The 25,865-nt window shown below is 49.6% G+C and overlaps 2 protein-coding genes across 2 annotated transcripts in view; one reads left to right on the forward strand and one right to left on the reverse strand.

The window, feature by feature from the left end:
• Positions 1-23,676, forward strand: part of LOC138357018 (nascent polypeptide-associated complex subunit alpha, muscle-specific form-like) — a 45,741-nt gene extending 22,065 nt beyond the window's left edge. Inside the window, exons 2-4 of the mRNA XM_069313552.1 lie at positions 10,772-15,743; positions 19,146-20,487; positions 23,090-23,676. Of these exons, the coding sequence (XP_069169653.1) occupies positions 10,772-15,743; positions 19,146-20,487; positions 23,090-23,676 (6,901 nt within the window). The remainder of the gene's footprint in view (positions 1-10,771; positions 15,744-19,145; positions 20,488-23,089) is intronic.
• LOC123749468 (uncharacterized) overlaps positions 1-25,865 on the reverse strand; it is a gene marked incomplete in the record, with an annotated part of 443,575 nt that overhangs the window by 347,898 nt on the left and 69,812 nt on the right.

The following is a 25,865-nucleotide window of genomic DNA, read 5'->3' on the forward strand; positions in this document are numbered from 1 at the left end:
CCATACTCGTTCTTGGACATAAGAACGGACATAAGATATCGGTCTTGGACATACGAACGGCTTTTAAAAACTTGTGTAAGGAATAATTGGCAACCTAGTATACTACGTATGTAAGACATCCCCTGGAGTATGCAGCTCAAGCGTGGAGTCCATATCCAGTCAAGCACAAGACTAAGTTGGAGAAGGTTCAAATGTGTGCCGCCAGACTAGTACCCGAGCTGAGGGGTATAAGCTACGAGGACAGACTACAGGACCTAAGCGTCACGTCGCTGGAAGAAAGAGGAGTTCGGGGGAGACTTGATCACCACATACAAGATTCTCAGAGGTATTGACTGTGTAGATTAGGACAGTTTAATTAACACAGATGGTACACACACAAGGGAACACAGGTGGAAACTGAGTACCCTGATAAGCCATAGAGATATTAGAGGATACTGTTTCTGTGTCATAGTAGTTAACAAAGGGAGAGAATTAGACAGTGATGTGGTGGAGGCTGACTCCATACACAGCTTGAAATGTAGATATGATAGAGTCTAGCAGGCTCGGAAACCTATACATCAGTTGATGTGTACAGGTTGATGTGTTCAGGTATATAATCCTTTTAAGACTACATTTAACTTTCTTACTTTTAGCCAAAGTTTTATCCATTCTAGTATTCTACCATTTACTCCATGTGCTTGCAATTTCCTTACAAGTTTGAGGTGCGAGACTTAAGAGCCGCAGCTCAACCCCCCTTCCCCCGCATGCACAACTAGGTGAGTGCACACTTGAAGATGATGAGTCACGATAACGAAGCTATCTTGTGGTTATCTTGAGATGATTTCGGGGCTTATACTCTGCCAACTCTGGCACCTGTCCAGCGTGCCAGAGTTGGCACGCTGGACACGTAATCCTGTGGCCCAGGTTCGATTCCCGGCGCCGGCGAGAAAAAAACTGGGCCGAGTTTCTTTCACCCTGATGCCTCCTGTTATCTAGCAGTGAATAGGTACCTGGGAGTTAGACAGCTGTTACGGGCTGCTTTCTGTGTGTGTGTGTGTGAGTGTGTGTGTGTGTGTGTGTGTGTGTGTGTGTGTGTGTGTGTGTGTGTGTGTGTGTGTGTGTGTGTGTGTGTGTGTGTGTGAAATAAAAAAAATTGTAGTTAGTAACAGTTGATTGACAGTTGAGAGGCGGGCCAAAAAAACAGAGCTCAACCCCCGCAAACATAACTAGTTGAACACAAGAATAAGGGAAGGAGTTGTTCCGTCAATTCTGGATCTAATATTTATCAGGAAAGAAGAAGAGATATTCCCTTCTTCTCTTGGGAAAGAGTAATCATGTCTTCTTGGAAATTAAACATGCTTTGAGATATAATCTAGAAGATAAACGGAACATTGAAACAGTTGATAAAACTCGATTTCAAGAGCGGACACTATGGGGCACTTAGAAAAGGCTTTAATGAGTTTAATTAAACAGACTTGTTGCTAGGCAAGGAAGTAAATGAGATTTATGCCATATTTTGTGAACCATACGATGAAGGGACACAAACATATATATACTAAAACCAGAACCATAAAACAAGATTGGTTCAACAGAAATTGCGAGGCGGCCAGAGAGGAAGAGACAAGAAAATGGGTTCTATATAGGAGTTCAATTAAGGGAGCCGGTCGGCCGAGCGGACAGCACGCATGAAACGTGATCCTGTGGTCCCGGGTTCGATTCCGGCGAGAAACAATGGGCAGAGTTTCTTCCCCCCCCCCCAACTATGCTCCTGTTACCTAGCAGTAAAATAGGTACCTGGGAGTTAGTCAGCTGTCACGGGCTGCTTCCTGGGGGGTGGAGGCCTGGTCGAGGACCGGGCCGCTGGGACACTAAAGCCCCGAAATCATCCCAAGATAACCTCAAGATAGGAACAGGCCTAACCCGCAAACATACCACCATTACAAACAAGCAAGAAACAATTACACATCAGAGAAAAGAGACGCAGAAAGAAACTTTGAGAAAGGTATAGCGGACAAATATAAAACAAATTTAGGCCTTTTCTATAAATTCATTAAATTTTCTATATATAAATTTTCTAAAAAAAATTCTATAAATTTTCTAAAAAAAATTCTATAAATTTTTCTATAATTTTTTCTATCAATTTTTCTATATTTTTTTCTATTTTATCTATTTTTCTATATTTTTTATATAAATTTTAAAAATTTTTTATGAATTTCCTATAAATTCGTTAAAGCAAGCTGCATGTATAAGATCAAATCCAAAGATGGAGAACAGGGAACAGGACAACTGAGATGAAAAAGTTATGTGACATGTTCAATAAACAGTTCCCAAATGTGTTGGTACAAAAATGAGGATTTCAGAGAGTCGGACCAAATTGCAATTCCAGAACACGCCATGGAATACATAGACGTATATCAGGACGAAGACAGCTGTTACAGGGCTAATTCTGGGGGGGAATTGGTTAGTTAGTAGTTAGTAACAGTTGATTGATTGACAGTTGAGATGCGAGGCCAAAAGAGCAGAGCTCAATCCCCGCACACACACACACACACACACACACACACACGCACACACACACACACACACACACACACACACACACACATACATTATTACAGCTCTTGACAACATCATGTTAAAGACCATCTCGTAAGAAGAGCCACTGAACTGGCCATTACATACCTTCAAGAACATAATTTATGAAAGAGAGCCACCTGGTGGTAATTTATGAAACAGTCTAACTGGCTCCCAGAGTCTAGGAGCCTAACTGGCTCCCAGAGTCCAGGAGCCTAACTGGCTCCCAGAGTCCAGGAGCCTAACTAACTGGCTCCCAGAGTCCAGGAGCCTAACTAACTGGCTCCCACAGTCCAGGTTTCTAGCTATCTGGCTCCCAGAGTCCAGATTTCTAGCTATCTGGCTCTCAGAGTTCAGGTTTCTAGCTAACTGGCTCCTAGAGTCCAGGTTTCTAGCTATCTGGCTCTCAGAGTCCAGGTTTCTAGCTAACTGGTTCCCAGAGTCCAGATTTCTACTTACTCAAGCTTGTCTTTAGTCGAACTTGCTTTACTTTAACTTTAACTTTAACTTTACTTTAACTTTAACTTTACTTTAACTTTACTTTAACTTTAACTTTACTTTAACTTTAACTTTAAAGTTAAAGTAAAGTTAAAGTTAAAGTAAAGTTAAAGTTAAAGTAAAGTTAAAGTAAAGTTAAAGTTAAAGTAAAGTTAAAGTTAAAGTAAAGTTAAAGTTAAAGTAACTTTACTTTAACTTTAACTTTACTTTAACTTTACTTTAACTTTACTTTAACTTTAGTCGAACTTTAGCTGCTTGCTGGACCCACATTTGCCTTTCTCTTCCATCACCCTCGAAGCCTCACCTCTCGAGGGTCGAGTATTACTTAAACACGATGGCTGTGCTTGGGAAGCCTGTATTGACCTCAGTCCTCCAGTGGCTCAGGCAGCTGTCTATGCCTAAGCCTTGCTGCTCCAAGAAGCTGTCAAGTCTGATCGATCACTGCCATCATTTCCCCTCCCCCGAAGCTTGAGTGATAAGGTATCAATAAGACTTTGCAGATAATGATACCTTGGGCCAGATTCACGAAAGCGCTTACGCAAGCACTTACGATCCTGTACATCTTTTCATAATCTTTGGCGGCTTTGTTTGCAATTATTAAACAGTTAATGAGCTCCGAAATACCAGGAGGCTGTTTATAACAATACCAACACTTGAATTGGAAGTTTTCATGCTTGTAAATTGTTTAATAAACGTAACCAAAGCCGTCAAAGATTGAGGAAAGTTGTACACATTCGTAAGTGCTTGCGTAAGTGCTTTCGTGAATCTCGCCCCTTATCTGCAGATAAGTCTTGAAAGATACCTTTTCACTGAAGGTGATAATAAGGTATATCATTAAGACTGACTTTACAGATAAGGTGTCATTAAGACTGACTTTACAGATAAGGTGTCATTAAGACTGACTTTACAGATAAGGTATCATTAAGACTGACTTTACAGATAAGGTGTCATTAAGACTGACTTTACAGATAAGGTGTCATTAAGACTGACTTTACAGATAAGGTGTCATCAAGACTTGGCAGATAACATGTTATTAATTTAAGACTTTTACACCAATTAAATACTTATTTCTTAATCAATACCTCCATTGTCCTTCATTCTAATATTTCATTAAATAAGTCATATTGTATTTTACATTTACTAGAATATAATGCATTCGTGGTCACTACATTCAGCGTCTCTTGTATAGTATTGACCAACCCAGAGAAAATTTTCTCTCAATATAAACACAAAATTCAATTAATATTTAAAGCAAACTTCTTATTTTTGCACACACGCTTACCAACTTTTGATTGCTCTACAGCCAGGGAAAAATATCTTCTCAAAATACAATATAAAAAAAAAAAAAAACTTTTCAAACTTTTCCCACACAACTCCTCCCCCTCCACCCCCCCCCCCCCAAAAAAAAAAATATATATATATATATAAAAGTCTAGTTGGCCGAGTTTGCAATTGGAACCTGAACGGTTCTGTGTTGAAGAGATGAGTGAGGAGAGTAGTATAATTGATTGGACTGAACTACTAGTACTCTCTCTCTCTCTCTCTTTTTCTCTCCCCTCTCTCTTTCTCTCTCTCTCTCTCTCTCTCTCTCTTTCTCTCTTTCCCCTCTTTCTCTCTCTCCCCTCACTCTCTCTCTCTCTCTTGACAACTCAGGATTAGGGACAGTACCATCCTTCTCTACTCCTCATCCAACACCTGGGACTAAGGAACAGCCTCTGGGATAAAAACTATCCCACCCTCTCCTCCTGGGATACCCGATTTAAGAACGACCATAACGTGATGGATTAATCGAGTAATTCTCATACGAGGAGCGAGAATCGGTTCACGAAATCATTCCACTTCAAATTGTCATGCGATCATTGAATGGAAAAAAAATGATTAAAGGTCTTTACTACATCAATAGAGATCCGGCAGTAATTTGGAGATGGATTAAATATTAGTCACATGCAACTATGAGTCAGAATATTACCAAATACCCTGTCAATTAAGCTGAAAATTGTTTAATATGAGTTCTGGGAGTTATTTTTTTAAGCTTTCTAGCTTTGAAGATCCCTTCCAAGGAGTTATCATTTGTTAACAAGGAGTTATCCTTATTTACCTCTTCCAGGAGTTATCTTTCTTAATAAGCATAAGATAACAGAGAGGAACTTTCGTGAAGAAAGACAAGTTCCATTTTAAAAATGATACGTGTTAGTTATGTCTTTGGGGATTGGTTAAGATTGGGGTACTATGGGTTGGTTTTGTCTCTGGGGATTGGTTAAGAGATTGGTACTATGGGTTGGTTATGTCTCTGGGGATTGGTTAAGGGATTGGTACTAGGGTCAACTGTAGTCAATTCCTGGTTCTTTTTTCCCTTATCTGTTATGTTCGCCTAAAATAAATTTGGTTCTTCAATTCAACCTTTTTGTGTTCTAATATCTTTCTCGTCATCCACCTCGCTGGCTTACTTCGCATTTCATTTCTCTCTCTCTCTCTCTCTCTCTCTCTCTCTCTCTCTCTCTCTCTCTCTCTCTCTCTCTCTCTCTCTCTCTCTCTCTCTCTCCCAAATTCGCACTCTTCTCTCACCATATCTGATCCCCCTCTCAAAATTATTACTCTATCTCACCCCCTTCCAATCTTTCTCTCACTTTTCATGCTCTTTCTCTGTCTCTACTGTCTTCGTGACCATCTTTACTGTCCATCTACCGTCCCCTCGTGCTGTACCGTCTCAAGATGTAACATTACACGCGAGTCAAGAAAGATGTACAGATTTCGTAAAGGAGGTTTGAGTAAACACCTCATATTCACTCCAAATTCGAATCCTGAATATTGAACCTTCTGAAGTAAAATGTAAAGTCGAATATTTTCATTTGGTAAAACAATTGAAACTTTCTGCTGTAAAAGAGAGAGAGAGAGAGAGTTACATTCAAATATGCTCAATATTTTAGGTATATATATTGTGGCTTCATAATGATCTAACAGTTGTTTGGCCAAGTGTCGCATCAGGTGTTGAAAAGTTGCATTAGTGTTTTGTGCTCTGTCTGATTATATCACGAGTATATTCACGTTAAATATACGTTTTTGTGTATAAGTATATTGACAGTATCTGAGTGAATTTGTCCGGACTCGTGTATTTTGATGCTCTTAATATATTTGAATTGACACTGAAAAACAAACAAAACAAAATTTCATGCTGTTTGGTCCAAGTTGATTTAATATTTGTGTTCCTGAAAATGTGTGGTTTGTGTTTGATTGTTTACTTGTAAGCCTTCGTCACCGCGGGTCCTCGGGGTATCGATCCAGGGCATGAACATGGAGAGTCTGGCTCTAGCGACCACGCTAGAGTGGTCGCTCTATTGAAGGACCTATAAGAGGTACCTAAATGAAGACTTTAACTCTTCCCTTGAGCACCAGTAAGATATCAGGAGCTAATCCACCTCCCCCCCACCCCACGTCATCTATGTCATAATATGTATTCTATAATATCGGCATTAATAAGATATCGTCCCGTTGGAGCATTGGGTGTGCGAACTCGGACTCGCAACAACACCAGTTAAGTACTTCTGGGACTCTTTATTATTATGATCTCGTGGTTAGGGGTGACCTTTTAACGCCCAGAATTATTACACACACATACACACACACATACACACATACACACATACACACACACACATACACACACACACATACACACACACACACACATTCCTCATATATGTTACATATACATACATATTATAGATATCTGTAATGTAAAAAAAAAAGTTTTTTTTTTCTGTATGTTTAGCCTCACCCAAATTTGCAGGGTAAACGGTCTGAGGTATGGAACGGACATAGGCTCGTCGGAATAGACCAAAGTTTTAAATACTTAACAAAATATAGCAAGGAACCCTGCAGGCCATTTTCATGGCGTTAAGTTGACATACGGGCTTGAAATTTCCTTGTGCTTGTATTGCATTGCCATACTAATATAATTTCTGAGACCCATACAGTTTTATTAGTCCTTCTTAAAAGAGAATGGGGGAGGGTCGTGGGGGAATGGGAGGTGAGGAGGGGGTCAAGGGGGGCCACGAGATGGAAAAGTGATGGGAAGAGAGGGGAAGTGGTTAGAAAAGACCCGGGTAATGGAAATTGAGGGGAGAGGGAAGAGGAGGGATGGGAAATGGAAAAGGAGAGGATAAAAGCGGTGCAAATAGGAGAGATGAGAGAGGGAAAGGGTAAAAGGGAGAGGAAGGGGGAGGGGTAAGAAAGGAGGTGAATAGGGATGAAGGGAGTGTGGTAGAGGAAAAAGGGAAGGGAGGGGGTTGCTGGGAGAGAGAGAGAGGGGGGGGGGGACTTTCCCAGGCACTATTCAATACCTGATCACTATCCACGCCTGTATCTACACACACCTGACCACTGGCCACACCTGTATCCACACACCCACCTGACCACTGTCCACACCTGTATCCACACACCCACCTGACCACTGGCCACACATGTATCCACACACACACCTGATCACTGGCCACATCTGTATCCACACCCACCTGACCACTGGCCACACCTGTATCCACACCCACACCTGACCACTCGCCACACCTGTATCCAGACACACACCTGACCACTGGCCACACCTGTATCCACACACACACCTGGCCACACCTGTATCCACACCCACCTGACCACTATCCACACCTGTATCTACACACACACACCTGACCACTAGCCACACCTGTATCCACACACACACACCTGACCACTGGCCACACCTGTATCCACACACACACACCTGGCCACACCTGTATCCACACCCACCTGACCACTATCCACACCTGTATCTACACACCCACCTGACCACTAGCCACACCTGTATCTACACACACACACCTGACCACAGGAGCTCTAAATCACGCGGAATAAAGTGTGAGGACAGGATACGGAATTTGGGATGGGACGGAGGGAAAGGAATGGTGCCCTCCCGCCCCCAACCACTTATATGGAGGGTCGGGGGATTGAACGCCGACCTGCATGACGGGAGACCTGTCGCTTTACCGTGTGTTGGTCACGTTCGAGGCTCCGTGCCGCCCGGGGAGTCATGTTAAATTAATCTTTTGACAAATTCTTGAGAATTTTTTTTATTTTTTTTTTTTTATTTTTACTCGTCTCTCTAGACATCTTTTGAGGGCGTGCATGGCACGGACGGGAGTGCACGGACGGGAGTGCACGGACGGGTGTGCACGGACGGGAGTGCACGGACGGGTGTGCACGGACGGGAGTGCACGGACGGGTATGCACGGACGGGAGTGCACGGACGGGTGTGCACGGACGGGTGTGCACGGACGGGTGTGCACGGACGGGAGTGCACGGACGGGAGTGCACGGACGGGTGTACACGGACGGGAGTGCACGGACGGGTGTGCACGGACGGGAGTGCACGGACGGGTGTGCACGGACGGGAGTGCACGGACGGGTGTGCACGGACGGGAGTGCACGGACGGGTGTGCACGGACGGGTGTTTTATAGCCAAAACCTGAATAGCCATTATACATATTTACACACAGGATACCTAAGAACACATATATAATGACACACGTGCGATGCAGTCTGACACGTGATACACGCTGACACGTGACAGATGCTGCCCCGTACACGTGCTGACACGTGCTGACACATGGGTGGCAGAGTAGCACACGTAACACACACACACTCACTGGCTCCTGGGGTCAATAACGTGCTAATCTGCTCGACGGAGCCACTTCCGGTAACGCCCCCCCTCCACCACCCCGTTTCCAGTGTGTACTCACCTAGTTGTGCTTGCGGGGGTTGAGCTCTGGCTCTTTGGTCCCGCCTCTCAACCGTCAATCAACTGGTGCACAGGTTCCTGAGTCTACTGGGCTCTATCATATCTACACTTGAAACTGTGTATGGAGTCAGCCTCCACCACATCACTGCCTAATGCATTCCATCTGTTAACTACTCTGACACTGAAAAAGTTCTTTCTAACGTCCCTGTGGCTCATTTGGGTACTCAGTTTTCACCTGTGTCCCCTTGTTCGCGTTCCACCAGTGTTAAAAAGTTTATCCTTGTCTACTCTGTCAATTCCTCTGAGAATTTTGTTGGTTGTGATCATGTCTTCTCTTACTCTTCTGTCTTCCAGTGTCGAGAAGTGCATTTCACGCAGCCTTTCCTCGTAACTCATGCCTCTTATTTCTGGGACTAACCTAGTGGCATACCTCTGAACTTTTTCCAGCTTCGTCTTGTACTTGACAAGATATGGGCGCCATGCATGGGCCGCATACTCCAGGATTGGTCTTACACTGGTGGTATACAAGGTTCAGAATGATTCCTTGCACAGGTTCCTGAAGGCTGTTCTGATGTTAGCCAGCCTCGCATATGCCGCAGACGTAATTCTTTTTATGTGGGCTTCAGGAGACAGGTTTGGTTTGATATCAACTCCTAGATCTTTCTCTCTGTCAGTTTCATAAAGCACTTCATCCCCTATTCTGTATCCTGATTCTGGCCTCCTGTTTCCACCGCCTAATTTCATGACCTTGCATTTACACTTGGGTTGAACTTTAGCAGCCATTTGTTGGACCACTCATTCAGTTTGTCTAGGTCATCTTGTAGCCTCCTAATATCATTCTCTGTTTTAATCCTCCTCATAATTTATGCATCATCAGCAAACAATGAGAGAAACGATTCTATACCCTCTGGGAGATCATTTACATATATCAGAAACAGTATAGGTCCAAGGACTGACCCCTGCGGGACTCCACTTGTAACGTCTCGCCAATCTGAGACCTCACCCCTCACACTGACTCGTTGTCTCCTGTTGCTTAGGTACTCCTTTATCCAATGGAGTACCTTCCCTTTCACTCCTGCCTGCATCTCCAGCTTTTTCACTAGCGTCTTGTGTGGGACTGTGTCAAAGGCTTTCTGGCAATCCAAAAATATGCAGTCTGCCCACCCTTCTCTTTCTTGCCTGATTTTTGTTGCTTGGTCATAGAATTCAATTAATCCTGTGAGGCAGGACTTAATTGCCATCCCTAAACCCATGTTAATGCTGTGTTACAAAGTTCTTTCGCTCCAGATGTTCCATAAGCTTTTTTCGCCCAATCATCTCCATCAGCTTGCATGGTATGCAAGTTAGGGACATTGGCCTGTAGCTCAGTGCCTCCTGCCTATCACCCTTCTTGTATATCGGAACTATATTAGCACTCTTCCCAATTTTTGGCAATTCCCCTGTTGCCAGTCATTTGTTATGCACTATGGAGAGAGGCAGACACAGTGCTTCTGCTCCTTCCTTTAGTATACAAGGGGAGATTCCATCCAGGCCTGTAATCTTTGTCACATCCAAATCATATCACATTACATCCCATTACATCCCCACATATACATGTGTGTGTGTGTGTGTGTGTGTGTGTGTGTGTGTGTGTGTGTGTGTGTGTGTGTGTGTGTGTGTGCGTAGAGATAAAAGTCGAAGCATGGCATTATAAATATTGGAAACCTTTCACCAAACACAACACTGGCTGAAAATGTACATTCTGCTCCATTTAATATGAATACGGTCCAGTCACGCCACAACCTTGACACCCCCCCCCCCACACACACACACAACCAACCACTCAACAACTTCTAAATTGAGTTCACACTCAACAAATCGGAGGCCAGACACGACACACATACTCACAGGACACGACATGTTAATCATCACACAAGGTTCACCTCATCACACAAGGCCCCCGTCATCACACAAGGCCCCCCGTCATCACACAAGGCCCCCGTCATCACACAAGGCCCCCCGTCATCACACAAGGCCACCCGTCATCACACAAGGCCCCCCGTCATCACACAAGGCCCCCCGTCATCACACAAGGCCCCCCGTCATCACACAAGGCCCCCGTCATCACACAAGGCCACCCGTCATCACACAAGGCCCCCGTCATCACACAAGGCCACCCGTCATCACACAAGGCCCCCCGTCATCACACAAGGCCCCCGTCATCACACAAGGCCACCCGTCATCACACAAGGCCCCCCGTCATCACACAAGGCCCCCGTCATCACACAAGGCCACCCGTCATCACACAAGGCCCCCCGTCATCACACAAGGCCCCCGTCATCACACAAGGCCCCCCGTCATCACACAAGGCCCCCGTCATCACACAAGGCCACCCGTCATCACACAAGGCCCCCCGTCATCACACAAGGCCACCCGTCATCACACAAGGCCACCCGTCATCACACAAGGCCACCCGTCATCACACAAGGCCACCCGTCATCACACAAGGCCACCCGTCATCACACAAGGCCACCCGTCATCACACAAGGCCCCCCGTCATCACACAAGGCCACCCGTCATCACACAAGGCCACCCGTCATCACACAAGGCCACCCGTCATCACACAAGGCCCCCCGTCATCACACAAGGCCCCCGTCATCACACAAGGCCACCCGTCATCACACAAGGCCCCTCGTCATCACACAAGGCCCCCGTCATCACACAAGGCCCCCCGTCATCACACAAGGCCCCCGTCATCACACAAGGCCACCCGTCATCACACAAGGCCCCCCGTCATCACACAAGGCCACCCGTCATCACACAAGGCCACCCGTCATCACACAAGGCCCCCCGTCATCCCACAAGGCCACCCGTCATCACACAAGGCCCCCCGTCATCACACAAGGCCCCCGTCATCACACAAGGCCCCCGTCATCACACAAGGCCCCCGTCATCACACAAGGCCACCCTTCATCACACAAGGCCCCCCGTCATCACACAAGGCCCCCCGTCATCACACAAGGCCCCCCGTCATCACACAAGGCCCCCCGTCATCACACAAGGCCCCCGTCATCACACAAGGCCCCCGTCATCACAAAAGGCCCCATCTTCACACAAGGCCCCGTCATCACACAAGGCCCCCCGTCATCACACAAGGCCCCCATCATCACACAAGGCCACCCGTCATCACACAAGGCGCCCGTCATCACACAAGGCCCCCCGTCATCACACAAGGCCCCCGTCATCACACAAGGCCCCCCGTCATCACACAAGGCCCCATCATCACACAAGACCCCGTCATCACACAACACCCCGTCATCACACAAGGCCCCGTCATCACACAAGGCCCCATCATCACACAAGGCCCCATCTTCACACAAGGCCTCCGTCATCACACAAGGCCCCATCATCACACAAGGCCCCATCACATAAGGCCACCATCTTCACACAAGGCCCCCATCATCACACAAGGCCCCATCAACACACAAGGCCCCCATCATCACACAAGGCCCCATCATCACACAAGGCCCCATCTTCACACAAGGCCCCCATCATCACACAAGGCCCCCATCTTCACACAAGGCCCCCATCATCACACAAGGCCTCCATCTTCACACAAGGCCCCCATCATCACACAAGGCCCCCATCTTCACACAAGGCCCCCATCATCACACAAGGCCCCCATCTTCACACAAGGCCCCCATCATCACACAAGGCCCCCATCTTCACACAAGGCCCCCATCATCACACAAGGCCTCCATCTTCACACAAGGCCCCCATCATCACACAAGGCCTCCATCTTCACACAAGGCCCCATCATCACACAAGGCCTCCATCTTCACACAAGGCCTCCATCTTCACACAAGGCCCCATCATCACACAAGGCCTCCATCTTCACACAAGGCCCCATCATCACACAAGGCCTCCATCTTCACACAAGGCCCCCATCTTCACACAAGGCCCCCATCATCATACAAGGCCTCCATCTTCACACAAGGCCCCATCATCACACAAGGCCTCCATCATCACACAAGGCCCCCATCTTCACACAAGGCCCCCATCATCACACAAGGCCTCCATCTTCACACAAGGCCCCCATCATCACAAAAGGCCCCGTCATCACACAAGGCCCCGTCATCACACAAGGCCCCGTCATCACACAAGGCCCCGTCATCACACAAGGCCCCCATCTTCACACAAGGCCCCGTCTTCACACAAGGCCCCGTCATCACACAAGGCCCCCATCTTCACACAAGGCCTCCATCTTCACACAAGGCCTCCATCTTCACACAAGGCCCCCATCATCACACAAGGCCCCCATCTTCACACAAGGCCCCCATCATCACACAAGGCCTCCATCATCACACAAGGCCCCCATCATCACACAAGGCCCCCATCTTCACACAAGGCCCCCATCATCACACAAGGCCCCCATCTTCACACAAGGCCCCCATCATCACACAAGGCCTCCATCTTCACACAAGGCCCCCATCATCACACAAGGCCTCCATCTTCACACAAGGCCCCATCATCACACAAGGCCTCCATCTTCACACAAGGCCCCATCATCACACAAGGCCTCCATCTTCACACAAGGCCCCATCATCACACAAGGCCTCCATCTTCACACAAGGCCCCCATCTTCACACAAGGCCCCCATCTTCACACAAGGCCCCCATCATCACACAAGGCCTCCATCTTCACACAAGGCCCCATCATCACACAAGGCCTCCATCATCACACAAGGCCCCCATCTTCACACAAGGCCCCCATCATCACACAAGGCCACCATCTTCACACAAGGCCCCCATCATCACAAAAGGCCCCGTCATCACACAAGGCGCCGTCATCACACAAGGCCCCGTCATCACACAAGGCCCCGTCATCACACAAGGCCCCCATCTTCACACAAGGCCCCATCTTCACACAAGGCCCCGTCATCACACAAGGCCCCCATCTTCACACAAGGCCTCCATCTTCACACAAGGCCTCCATCTTCACACAAGGCCCCCATCATCACACAAGGCCCCCATCTTCACACAAGGCCCCCATCATCACACAAGGCCCCCATCTTCACACAAGGCCCCCATCATCACACAAGGCCTCCATCTTCACACAAGGCCCCCATCATCACACAAGGCCTCCATCTTCACACAAGGCCCCATCATCACACAAGGCCTCCATCTTCACACAAGGCCCCATCATCACACAAGGCCTCCATCTTCACACAAGGCCCCATCATCACACAAGGCCTCCATCTTCACACAAGGCCCCCATCTTCACACAAGGCCCCCATCATCACACAAGGCCTCCATCTTCACACAAGGCCCCATCATCACACAAGGCCTCCATCATCACACAAGGCCCCCATCTTCACACAAGGCCCCCATCATCACACAAGGCCTCCATCTTCACACAAGGCCCCCATCATCACAAAAGGCCCCGTCATCACACAAGGCCCCGTCATCACACAAGGCCCCGTCATCACACAAGGCCTCCATCTTCACACAAGGCCCCATCTTCACACAAGGCCCCGTCATCACACAAGGCCCCCATCTTCACACAAGGCCTCCATCTTCACACAAGGCCTCCATCTTCACACAAGGCCCCCATCATCACACAAGGCCCCCATCTTCACACAAGGCCCCCATCATCACACAAGGCCTCCATCATCACACAAGGCCTCCATCATCACACAAGGCCCCATCATCACACAAGACCTCCATCTTCACACAAGGCCCCATCATCACACAAGGCCCCCATCTTCACACAAGGCCTCTATCTTCACACAAGGCCCCCATCATCACACAAGGCCCCCCATCTTCACACAAGGCCCCCATCATCACACAAGGCCCCCATCTTCACACAAGGCCCCCATCTTCACACATGGCCCCCATCATCACACAAGGCCCCCATCATCACACAAGGCCCCCCTCATCACACAAGGCCCCCATCTTCACACATGGCCCCCATCATCACACAAGGCCCCTATCATCACACAAGGCCCCCTCATCACACAAGGCCCCCATCTTCACACAAGGCCCCCATCATCACACAAGGCCCCGTCATCACACAAGGCCCCGTCATCACACAAGGCCCCATCATCACACAAGGCCCCGTCATCACACAAGGCCCCGTCATCACACGAGGCCCCATCATCACACAAGGCCCCATCATCACACAAGGCCCCATCATCACACAAGGCCCCATCATCACACAAGGCCCTGTCATCACTCAAGGCCCCATCATCACACAAGGCCCCGTCATCACACAAGACCCCGTCATCACACAAGGCCCCGTCATCACACAAGGCCCCCCTCATCACACAAGAGCCACCTCATCACACAAGGCCCCATCATCACACAAGGCCCCATCATCACACAAGGCCTCCATCATCACACATGGCCCCGTCATCACACAAGGCCCCATCATCACACAAGGCCCCGTCATCACACAAGACCCCGTCATCACACAAGGCCCCGTCATCACACAAGGCCTCCATCATCACACAAGGCCCCCATCATCACACAAGGCCCCCCTCATCACACAAGGCCCCCATCTTCACACAAGGCCCCATCATCACACAAGGCCCCCATCATCACACAAGGCCCCCCTCATCACACAAGGCCCCCATCTTCACACAAGGCCCCCCTCATCACACAAGGCCCCCATCTTCACACATGGCCCCCATCATCACACAAGGCCTCCATCTTCACACAAGGCCCCCTCATCACACAAGGCCCCCATCTTCACACAAGGCCCCCATCATCACACAAGGCCCCCCTCATGACACAAGGCCCCCATCTTCACACAAGGCCCCCATCATCACACAAGGCCTCGTCATCACACTAGGCCCCGTCATCACACAAGGCCCCGTCATCACACAAGGCCCCATCATCACACAAGGCCCCGTCATCACACAAGGCCCCATCATCACACAAGGCCCCGTCATCACACAAGGCCCCCCCTCATCACACAAGAGCCACCTCATCACACAAGACTCACCTCATCACACAAGACCCCGTCATCACACAAGGCCTCCTCATCACACAAGACCCACCTCATCACACAAGGCCCCGTCATCACACAAGGCCCCGTCATCACACCTCACCATCACACGACCAGGAAACAGATAAAGGGATGTTCAGCCCAGAAGACAAAAAAATTAGCCCTGCCGAAAAAAAATTAAAAAAAAAATGGGCATAGAGGTAAAAGTATCCAAGTGAGAGAGGGAGTGAGGGAGGCCACAAGAGCAGATGTCTGGAAATAGAGAAAAATAAGAAAAAACTCGAAAGTTAAGTAGAAGGGGGGAAAGGGCAGCTCTAGAAGAATGGGAAGAGAAGTGGAGGAGATAACATGGCCCAAGGCGGCAGTGAGGAGAGACCTCTCTCTCTCTCTCTCTCTCTCTCTCTCTCTCTCTCTCTCTCTCTCTCTCTCTCTCTCTCTCTCTCTCTCTCTCTCTCTCTCTCTCTCTCTCTCACTCTCTCTTTCTCTCTCTCTCTCTCTCATTCGCTATATATATATATATATATATATATATATATATATATATATATATATATATATATATATATATATATATATATATATATATATATATATATATATACAGAGAGAGAGAGAGAGAGAGAGAGAGAGAGAGAGAGAGAGAGAGAGAGAGAGAGAGAGAGAGAGAGAGAGAGAGAGAGAGAGAGAGACAGAGACAGAGACAGAGACAGAGACAGAGAGACAGAGACAGAGACAGAGACAGAGACAGAGACAGAGACAGAGAGACAGAGAGACACAGAGACACAGAGACAGAGACAGAGACAGAGACAGAGAGACAGAGAGGCTCATTGGAAGTTTCAGGATTGAAAACAACAAACCACTTCTCATAGACCTACCACCATCATCTCTCCCTGAACCTGGCCTAGACGCAGCCATACGAGTCCATCACTCAGCCTCCCCAACATCCACGCAAGAAACCAGCCCAAAACGCAACCTAACCATACCATCAGACTGAGCCTATCAAGAACAACACTCGGGCCTAACCATAGCCATAACTCCCAAACACCTGTACTAACTTACACCCCACTGGCCGGTGTCCCTAACTTGTATACCATGTAAGGTGATGGAGAAGATTGGGAGGAAAAATGTTGGTAGCACATCAGGAGAGAAGGGACTTTGTAACACACGTCACCAACAAAGGTTCAGGATGGCAAATCTTGCCACACAGGTTTAACAGAATTCTATGACCAAGCAACAAGCATTAAGCAAGAAAGAGAAAGACGGGCAGACTGCATTTTCTTTGACTGTCACAAAGCTTTTGATAAAGTGTTCGATAAGAGCCTGTTGCATATCCAGTGGATAAAGGAGTACGTAAACAACAGGAAGCAGAGAGTTGCTGTGAGCAGTAAGACCTCCAAATGGCGAGATGTCACCAGCGGAGTGCCACAGGGCTCTGTACACGGACCTATCCTGTTTCAGATATACATAAATGATCTACCAGAGGGTATAGACTCATTCCTCTCAAGATTTGCTGACGATGCTAAAATTATCAGAAGGATTAAGACAGAGGAGGACAACAAGAGGCTACGATATGAGAAACTGAAGGGATGGTCCAACAAATGGCTGGATCAGAAGGTCAAACACAAGGTACCAGCTAGGAGAGGAAATCCTTCAGGAGTCAGGACGAGAGAGAGAGAGATCTGGGGGTTGATATCACACCAGACCTGTCCCCTGAAGCCCACATCAAAGGATAACATCAGCGTCATATGAAAGGCTAGCAAATATAAGAATGGCCTTCAGAGACTTATGTACGTAATCATTCAGAACCTTGCATATCTCTTATGTCAGAACAATACAGGAGTATGCAGCTCCAGCGTGGAGTCCATGTCTAGTCAAACAGAACAAAGTTAGGAAAAATTCAGAGGTATGCCACTAGACTAGTCTCCGAGCTGAGAGGCTTAAGCTACGAGGAAAGACTGCCGGAACTAAACCTTACAACAAAAGAAGACAGAGGAGTTAGGAGAGACATGATCACCACCTATACAATTCTAAGAGGAATCGACAGGGTGGATAAAGATAATCTGTTTAACACGGGTGAAACGCGAACAAGAAGACACAGGTGGAAACTGAGTACCCAAATGAGCCACAGGGACGTTAAAAAAAATCAGTGTCAGAGTAGTTAACAGATGGAAAGCATTAGGAAGTGATGTGGTGGAGGTTGACTCAATACACAATTTCAAATGTAGATATGACAGAGCCCAGTAGGCTCTGTCATATCACCACCTATCATATAGGTGGTGCCCATATCTTAAGAAGCACATCAACAAACTGGAAAAGGTGCAAAGGCATGCTACTAAGTGGCTCCCAGAACTGAAGGGCAAGAGCTACGAGGAGAGGTTAGAGGCACTAAATATGCCAAAACTGGAAGACAGAAGAAAAAGAGGTGATATGATCACTACATACAAAATAGTAACAGGAACTGATAAAATCGATAGGGAAGATTTCCTGAGACCTGGAACTTTAAGAACAAGAGGTCATAGATTTAAACTAGCTAAACACAGATGCCGAAGAAATATAAGAAAATTCACTTTCGCAAACAGAGTGGTAGACGGTTGGAATAAGTTAGGTGAGAAGGTGGTGGAGGCCAAGACCGTCAGTAGTTTCAAAGCGTTATATGACAAAGAGTGCTGGGAAGACGGGACACCACTAGCGTAGCTCTCATCCTGTAACTACACTTAGGTAATTACCAGTTGATTGACAGTTGAGAGGCGGGACCAAAGAGCCAGAGCTCAACCCCCGCAAGCACAACTAGTTGAGTACAACCATCTAACCATGACACTAGGCCTAACCACAGCCATACCTCACCATCACACCATAGCCTATATACACAGCTTCCACACCTCCACAAAATTGTCTCCCAACTCACTCTCCACAGGTCCTCTCATTTATTACTTTTGGGTCCTCAGGACTCACTCACTCACTCACTCACTCACTCACTCACTCTCTCACTCTCTCACTCTCTCACTCTCTCACTCTCTCACTCTCTCACTCTCTCACTCTCTCACTCTCTCACTCTCTCACTCACTCACTCACTCACTCACTCACTCACTCACTCACTCACTCACTCTCTCACTCTCTCACTCTCTCACTCTCTCACTCTCTCACTCTCTCACTCTCTCACTCACTCACTCACTCACTCACTCACTCACTCACTCACTCACTCACTCACTCACTCTCTCTCTCTCTCTCTCTCTCTCTCTCTCTCTCTCTCTCTCTCTCTCTCTCCACTGTTGCTACTTCCCTCCTTTATCACCATGTAGACCTAATAGGGACTTACCCATCACCTTCACCTACCCCTCCAGCCCTCACCTTCATCAAGTCCCTCCAGCCCTCACCTTCATCAAGTCCCTCCAGCCCTCACCTTCATCAAGTCCCTCCAGCCCTCACCTTCATCAAGTCCCTCCAGCCCTCACCTTCATCAAGTCCCTCCAGCCCTCACCTTCATCAAGTCCCTCCAGCCCTCACCTTCATCAAGTCCCTCCAGCCCTCACCTTCATCAAGTCCCTCCAGCCCTCACCTTCATCAAGTCCCTCCAGCCCTCACCTTCATCAAGTCCCTCCAGCCCTCACCTTCATCAAGTCCCTCCAGCCCTCACCTTCATCAAGTCCCTCCAGCCCTCACCTTCATCAAGTCCCTCCAGCCCTCACCTTCATCAAGTCCCTCCAGCCCTCACCTTCATCAAGTCCCTCCAGCCCTCACCTTCATCAAGTCCCTCCAGCCCTCACCTTCATCAAGTCCCTCCAGCCCTCACCTTCATCAAGCCCCTCCAGCCCTCACCTTCATCAAGTCCCTCCAGCCCTCACCTTCATCAAGTCCCTCCAGCCCTCACCTTCATCAAGTTCCTCCAGCCCTCACCTTCATCAAGTCCCTCCAGCCCTCACCTTCATCAAGTCCCTCCAGCCCTCACCTTCATCAAGTCCCTCCAGCCCTCACCTTCATCAAGTCCCTCCAGCCCTCACCTTCATCAAGTCCCTCCAGCCCTCACCTTCATCAAGTCCCTCCAGCCCTCACCTTCATCAAGTCCCTCCAGCCCTCACCTTCATCAAGTCCCTCCAGCCCTCACCTTCATCAGCCCCCTCCAGCCATCACCTTCATCAAGTCCCTCCAGCCCTCACCTTCATCAGCCCCCTCCAGCCCTCACCTTCATCAACCCCCTCCAGCCCTCACCTTCATCAAGTCCCTCCAGCCCTCACCTTCATAAAGTCCCTCCAGCCCTCACCTTCATCAAGTCCCTCCAGCCCTCACCTTCATCAAGTCCCTCCAGCCCTCACCTTCATCAAGTCCCTCCAGCCCTCACCTTCATCAAGTCCCTCCAGCCCTCACCTTCATCACGTCCTTCCAGCCCTCACCTTCATCAGCCCCCCCCAGCCCTCACCTTCATCAACCCCCTCCAGCCCTCACCTTCATCAAGTCCCTCCAGCCCTCACCTTCATCAAGTCCCTCCAGCCCTCACCTTCATCAAGTCCCTCCAGCCCTCACCTTCATCAACCCCCTCCAGCCCTCACCTTCATCAAGTCCCTCCAGCCCTCACCTTCATCAAGTCCCTCCAGCCCTCACCTTCATCAAGTCCCTCCAGCCCTCACCTTCATCAAGTCCCTCCAGCCCTCACCTTCATCAAGTCCCTCCAGCCCTCACCTTCATCAAGTCCCTCCAGCCCTCACCTTCATCAAGTCCCTCCAGCCCTCACCTTCATCAACACCCTCCAGCCCTCACCTTCATCAGCCCCCCTCCAGCCCTCACCTTCAACAACACCCTCCAGCCCTCACCTTCATCAGCCCCCCCCCAGCCCTCACCTTCATCAGCCCCCCCCCAGCCCTCACCTTCATCAGCCCCCCCCCAGCCCTCACCTTCATCAGCCCCCCCCAGCCCTCACCTTCATCAGCCCCCCCCAGCCCTCACCTTCATCAGCCCCCCCCAGCCCTCACCTTCATCAGCCCCCCCCAGCCCTCACCTTCATCAGCCCCCCCCCAGCCCTCACCTTTATCAGCCCCCCCAGCCCTCACCTTCATCAGCCCCCCCCAGCCCTCACCTTCATCAGCCCCCCCAGCCCTCACCTTCATCAGCCCCCCCCCAGCCCTCACCTTCATCAGCCCCCCCCCAGCCCTCACCTTCATCAGCCCCCCCCCCAGCCCTCACCTTCATCAGCCCCCCCCCAGCCCTCACCTTCATCAGCCTCCCCCCCAGCCCTCACCTTCATCAGCCCCCCCCCCCAGCCCTCACCTTCATCAGCCCCCCCCCCCCAGCCCTCACCTTCATCAGCCCCCCCTCCAGCCCTCACCTTCATCAGCCCCCCCCAGCCCTCACCTTCATCAGCCCCCCCCAGCCCTCACCTTCATCAGCCCCCCCCAGCCCTCACCTTCATCAGCCCCCCCCCAGCCCTCACCTTCATCAGCCCCCCCCCAGCCCTCACCTTCATCAGCCCCCCCCCAGCCCTCACCTTCATCAGCCCCCCCCAGCCCTCACCTTCATCAGCCCCCCCCAGCCCTCACCTTCATCAGCCCCCCCCAGCCCTCACCTTCATCAGCCCCCCCAGCCCTCACCTTCATCAGCCCCCCCCAGCCCTCACCTTCATCAGCCCCCCCCCCAGCCCTCACCTTCATCAGCCCCCCCCTCCAGCCCTCACCTTCATCAGCCCCCCCCAGCCCTCACCTTCATCAGCCCCCCCCCCAGCCCTCACCTTCATCAGCCCCCCCCAGCCCTCACCTTCATCAGCCCCCCCAGCCCTCACCTTCATCAGCCCCCCCCAGCCCTCACCTTCATCAGCCCCCCCCCCCCAGCCCTCACCTTCATCAGCCCCCCCAGCCCTCACCTTCATCAGCCCCCCCAGCCCTCACCTTCATCAGCCCCCCCCCCAGCCCTCACCTTCATCAGCCCCCCCCCCAGCCCTCACCTTCATCAGTACTATTAAAATCCTTAACAACAAATTTCCCGTCAGAGAATTGCTTTTACCGCCTCGAGGTCCAAGGGCGCTGTGTGTCCTCACCTAGTTGTGCTTGCGGGGGTTGAGCTCTGGCTCTTTGGCCCCGCCTCTCAACCGTCAATCAACAGGTGTACAGGTTCCTGAGCCTACTGGGCTCTATCATATCTACACTTGAAACTGTGTATGGAGTCAGCCTCCACCACATCACTGCCTAATGTATTTCACCTCTTAACTACTCTGACACTGAAAAAGTTCCTTCAAACGTCCCTGTGGCTCATTTGGGTACTCAGTCTCCACCTGTGTCCCCTTATTCCACCAGTGTTAAATGTGTGATGAGGGGGCCTTGTGTGATGAGGGGGCCTTGTGTGATGAGGGGGCCTAGTGTGATGAGGGGGCCTTGTGTGATGAGGGGGCCTAGTGTGATGAGGGGGCCTTGTGTGATGAGGGGGCCTTGTGTGATGAGGGGGCCTTGTGTGATGAGGGGGCCTTGTGTGATGAGGGGGCCTTGTGTGATGAGGGGGCCTTGTGTGATGAGGGGGCCTTGTGTGATGAGGGGGCCTAGTGTGATGAGGGGGCCTTGTGTGATGAGGGGGCCTAGTGTGATGAGGGGGCCTTGTGTGATGAGGAGGTGGGCCAGGTGAAGGGTAAGGACTGTGGTGAAGGGTAGAGAATGTGGTGAAGGGTAGAGAATATGGTGAAGGGTAGAGAATGTGGTGAAGGGTAGAGAATGTGGTGAAGGGTAGAGAATGTGGTGAAGGGTAGAGAATGTGGTGAAGGGTAGAGAATGTGGTGAAGGGTAGAGAATGTGGTGAAGGGTAGAGAATGTGGTGAAAGGTGGAGAATGTGGTGAAAGGTAGGGACGGTGGTGGACGGTGGTCAATGATTCAAAACGATGGAGAACACATCCCACTTAATTTCACAAACATGATCTCTCAGTTTTAAGTCAAAAAAATAAGAAATTAATTAAAAACATTTAATCGTCATTAAAGAAAATGTGTTCTGGTACAACTTGGGCGATTTGTTGTGGTGTTACAATCTTCGCTATCGTGGCTATGATAGCTATCATCGTTGGTTGCCTGTGTTTCTGCATGGCAGTATGCGACACCGATGGTGATGACAGTGATGGTGAAGGGGGTGGGGGAGGGGGGAAGGGCGGCGTGATGAAGATGCTGGTGAAGCTGCTGGTGCTGGTGTAGGTGGATATGAAGGCAATGAGTGATAGACTTTGTAATTATAATGGTTATGACATATATTGACAGGTGGCCTCTGTTGTCAAGACCCGCGCCACCGCCTGAAGGATGCTTCCCTCCTGACGGGTCCTCCTAGAGGGTGCTGACGCCGCCCTCCTAGAGGGTGCAGACGGCGCCCTCCTAGAGGGTGCTGACGGCGCCCTCCTAGAGGGTGCAGACGGCGCCCTCCTAGAGGGTGCAGACGGCGCCCTCCTAGAGGCTGCTGTCGGCGCCCTCCTAGAGGGTGCAGACGGCGCCCTCCTAGAGGCTGCTGACGGCGCCCTCCTAGAGGGTGCAGACGGCGCCCTCCTAGAGGCTGCTGACGGCGCCCTCCTAGAGGGTACAGACGGCGCCCTCCTAGAGGTCGCAGACGGCGCCCTCCTAGAGGGTGCAGACGGCGCCCTCCTAGAGGTCGCAGACGGCGCCCTCCTAGAGGGTGCAGACGGCGCCCTCCTAGAGGTCGCAGACGGCGCCCTCCTAGAGGGTGCTGACGGCGCCCTCCTAGAGGTCGCAGACGGCGCCCTCCTAGAGGTCGCAGATGGCGCCCTCCTAGAGGTCGCAGATGGCGCCCTCCTAGAGGTCGCAGACGGCGCCCCGCGTGGCGGCCGCTGTCATCCACAATGCTCACTTCTTTCTCTTGTCTTTTTTTCTTTCTTTTTACTCATGTTCTCAGACGTCTTCTAACTCATGTCAGCAGACTTAGACTTTTCCCTACCCATAGATCACCATAATATTAACCCTACTAATGTTTCGACTGAACTTTCCGACATGATTTTTTAGGGGTCTGACAGCTGAGTTGACAGCGCTCGGGATTCGTAGCCCTAAGGTTCAGGCCCCTAAAAAATCGAGTCGGAAAGTCGGGACCACAGTAAATTACTCAGCAGTAAATTGGGATCTGGTTGTAAGCCGATGGGCAGGAGGTGTTCCAGGGGAACTTTAGTAGGGTCCCTGTCATTTTAGACAGGAAATAGTCAGACAGCTGCTTCGGGGTGCTTCCTAGGGATGTGTAACAAAAAGAAGGCCTGGTCGAGGACCGGGCCGCGGGGATGCTAAGCCCCGAAATCATCTCAAGATAAACTCAAGATGATGCCCCTTAAGCCACTCCTTGTGTGGGGTCCTTCACGTGGAACAGTTGGTGTCTATTCAGATCTTAAGTCCAATTGGGGGTTTCTTCTGCGGATCATGTTTAGTGAAGGGTTCGTATCCATTTTATAATAACAGACCTGCCAATTGATTACATAAAAGATGACCCCAATTCCCCCTTCGTCACACTGATGAAATGATCAGTAACAGACTTATTTAGTACGATTGTTACCAAAAAGATGTCAATAATGTTTCTTTACACTGGGATGGGAAGACCTTCTTGAGCACTCAACCACAAGTGATTGAAGAGTTTCTTCGATGCTTTTAGTATATACATAAATACTTCTCATGTCTTAGACATGGTTAGATATCAGTGCTCCTACGTATAGTACTAGGAGGAGTACCCGGCTGCTCCCGGGTCTTTCTTCCCCTCCCCCCCCCCACCTCTGTTACTTATTCCCTCCTCTCTCCCCCTATCTCTTTCTTCTCTCATCTCTTTTTCTCCATCGGTCCCCTCTCTTTCCCTTCCCCAACTTTCTCCCCCAAGATCCTTTTCCTCATTCTCTCTCTCTCTCTCTCTCCCAGAGGCCTGGTCGACGACCGGGCCGCGGGGACGCTAAGCCCCGGAAGCACCTCTCTCTCTCTCTCTCTCTCTCTCTCTCTCTCTCTCTCTCTCTCTCTCTCTCTCTCTCTCTCTCTCTCTCTCTCTCTCTCCTCTCGTCTCCCAATTTTCCCTTCTCTCACCTTTCCTCACTTGTCCCTCTCGTACCCCCTCTCCAGCTGTCTCCCCTTATTTTCAGAAGGGAAGACCCCTCTTCTCCCCCCCCTCCCTTCTCTTCCCAAGTCCCCCTCTATCAGAAAAGTGAAGATATCTAGGGACTCGGTCACGCATCTGTCACTTATTCGGTTGTAGGGGGAAGGGAAGGGAACTATCAGGGAAAAACACCAAGTCATTACGACTACATAGCACCGGGAAGGGGTCAGGATAAGGATTTGGGACGGGACGGGGGAAGGAATGGTGCCCAACCACTTGGACGGTCGGGGATTGAACGCCGACTTGCATGACGCGACACCGTCCAGCCCAAGTGGGATTATCGTATTTGGGATTATACCCTCCCTGATTACACCATTATACAGTTGTAATAATATATTCAAGGAGGGTAAATCTTGCCTAACTGGCTTAATAGAATTCTACGACCAGGTGACATGGAGTTGAAATGTGGAGTTGAACTTCAGGGGTAGACCATAACTTAAGCGGTAGTGTGGACCTTCGAGTGTAGTGGAGCTACACGTTTTATTTTTGTGAAGCCGCACAGAGGAACTTCCCAGGCATTAAGTGGGACTTCAAGTAGCAGCAAATACTGCAAAGACTGCAGGAGTACCTACCTGATTTCAAGGACCCAAAGACAGATGTTTTTAGTGGTGGGCTTCAGGATGCAGAACGGAGAAGTGTATGGACACCCTGATATGTATGAGGGAGAGCTTGAGTACACAGGGCATGAGTGACGCAATGTAAGGTCAGAAAGTTATATATTTCTTGCTGGAGATATTATTTTATATGCTAGATACTCAAACCCAAGCAGTGAGGAGGCAGTAGGCTGTGGGCGAAAAATTGAGCAGCAGCCTAAAGCAGTTTATTTGATAAAGACTTGATATGATATTAGAGTGTTGCCTGTTAGTTACAGCCTAGGGGCACTGTACCGTAATATTATATATATATTTCATTCTATGTATTTTCGTGTAATAAATGTTTGTCTGTTTACCACTAATTTTGTTCTTGTGCTGATAAA

The sequence above is a fragment of the Procambarus clarkii genome, chromosome 75 (assembly GCF_040958095.1).
Source record: "Procambarus clarkii isolate CNS0578487 chromosome 75, FALCON_Pclarkii_2.0, whole genome shotgun sequence".
Taxonomy (NCBI): domain Eukaryota; kingdom Metazoa; phylum Arthropoda; class Malacostraca; order Decapoda; family Cambaridae; genus Procambarus; species Procambarus clarkii.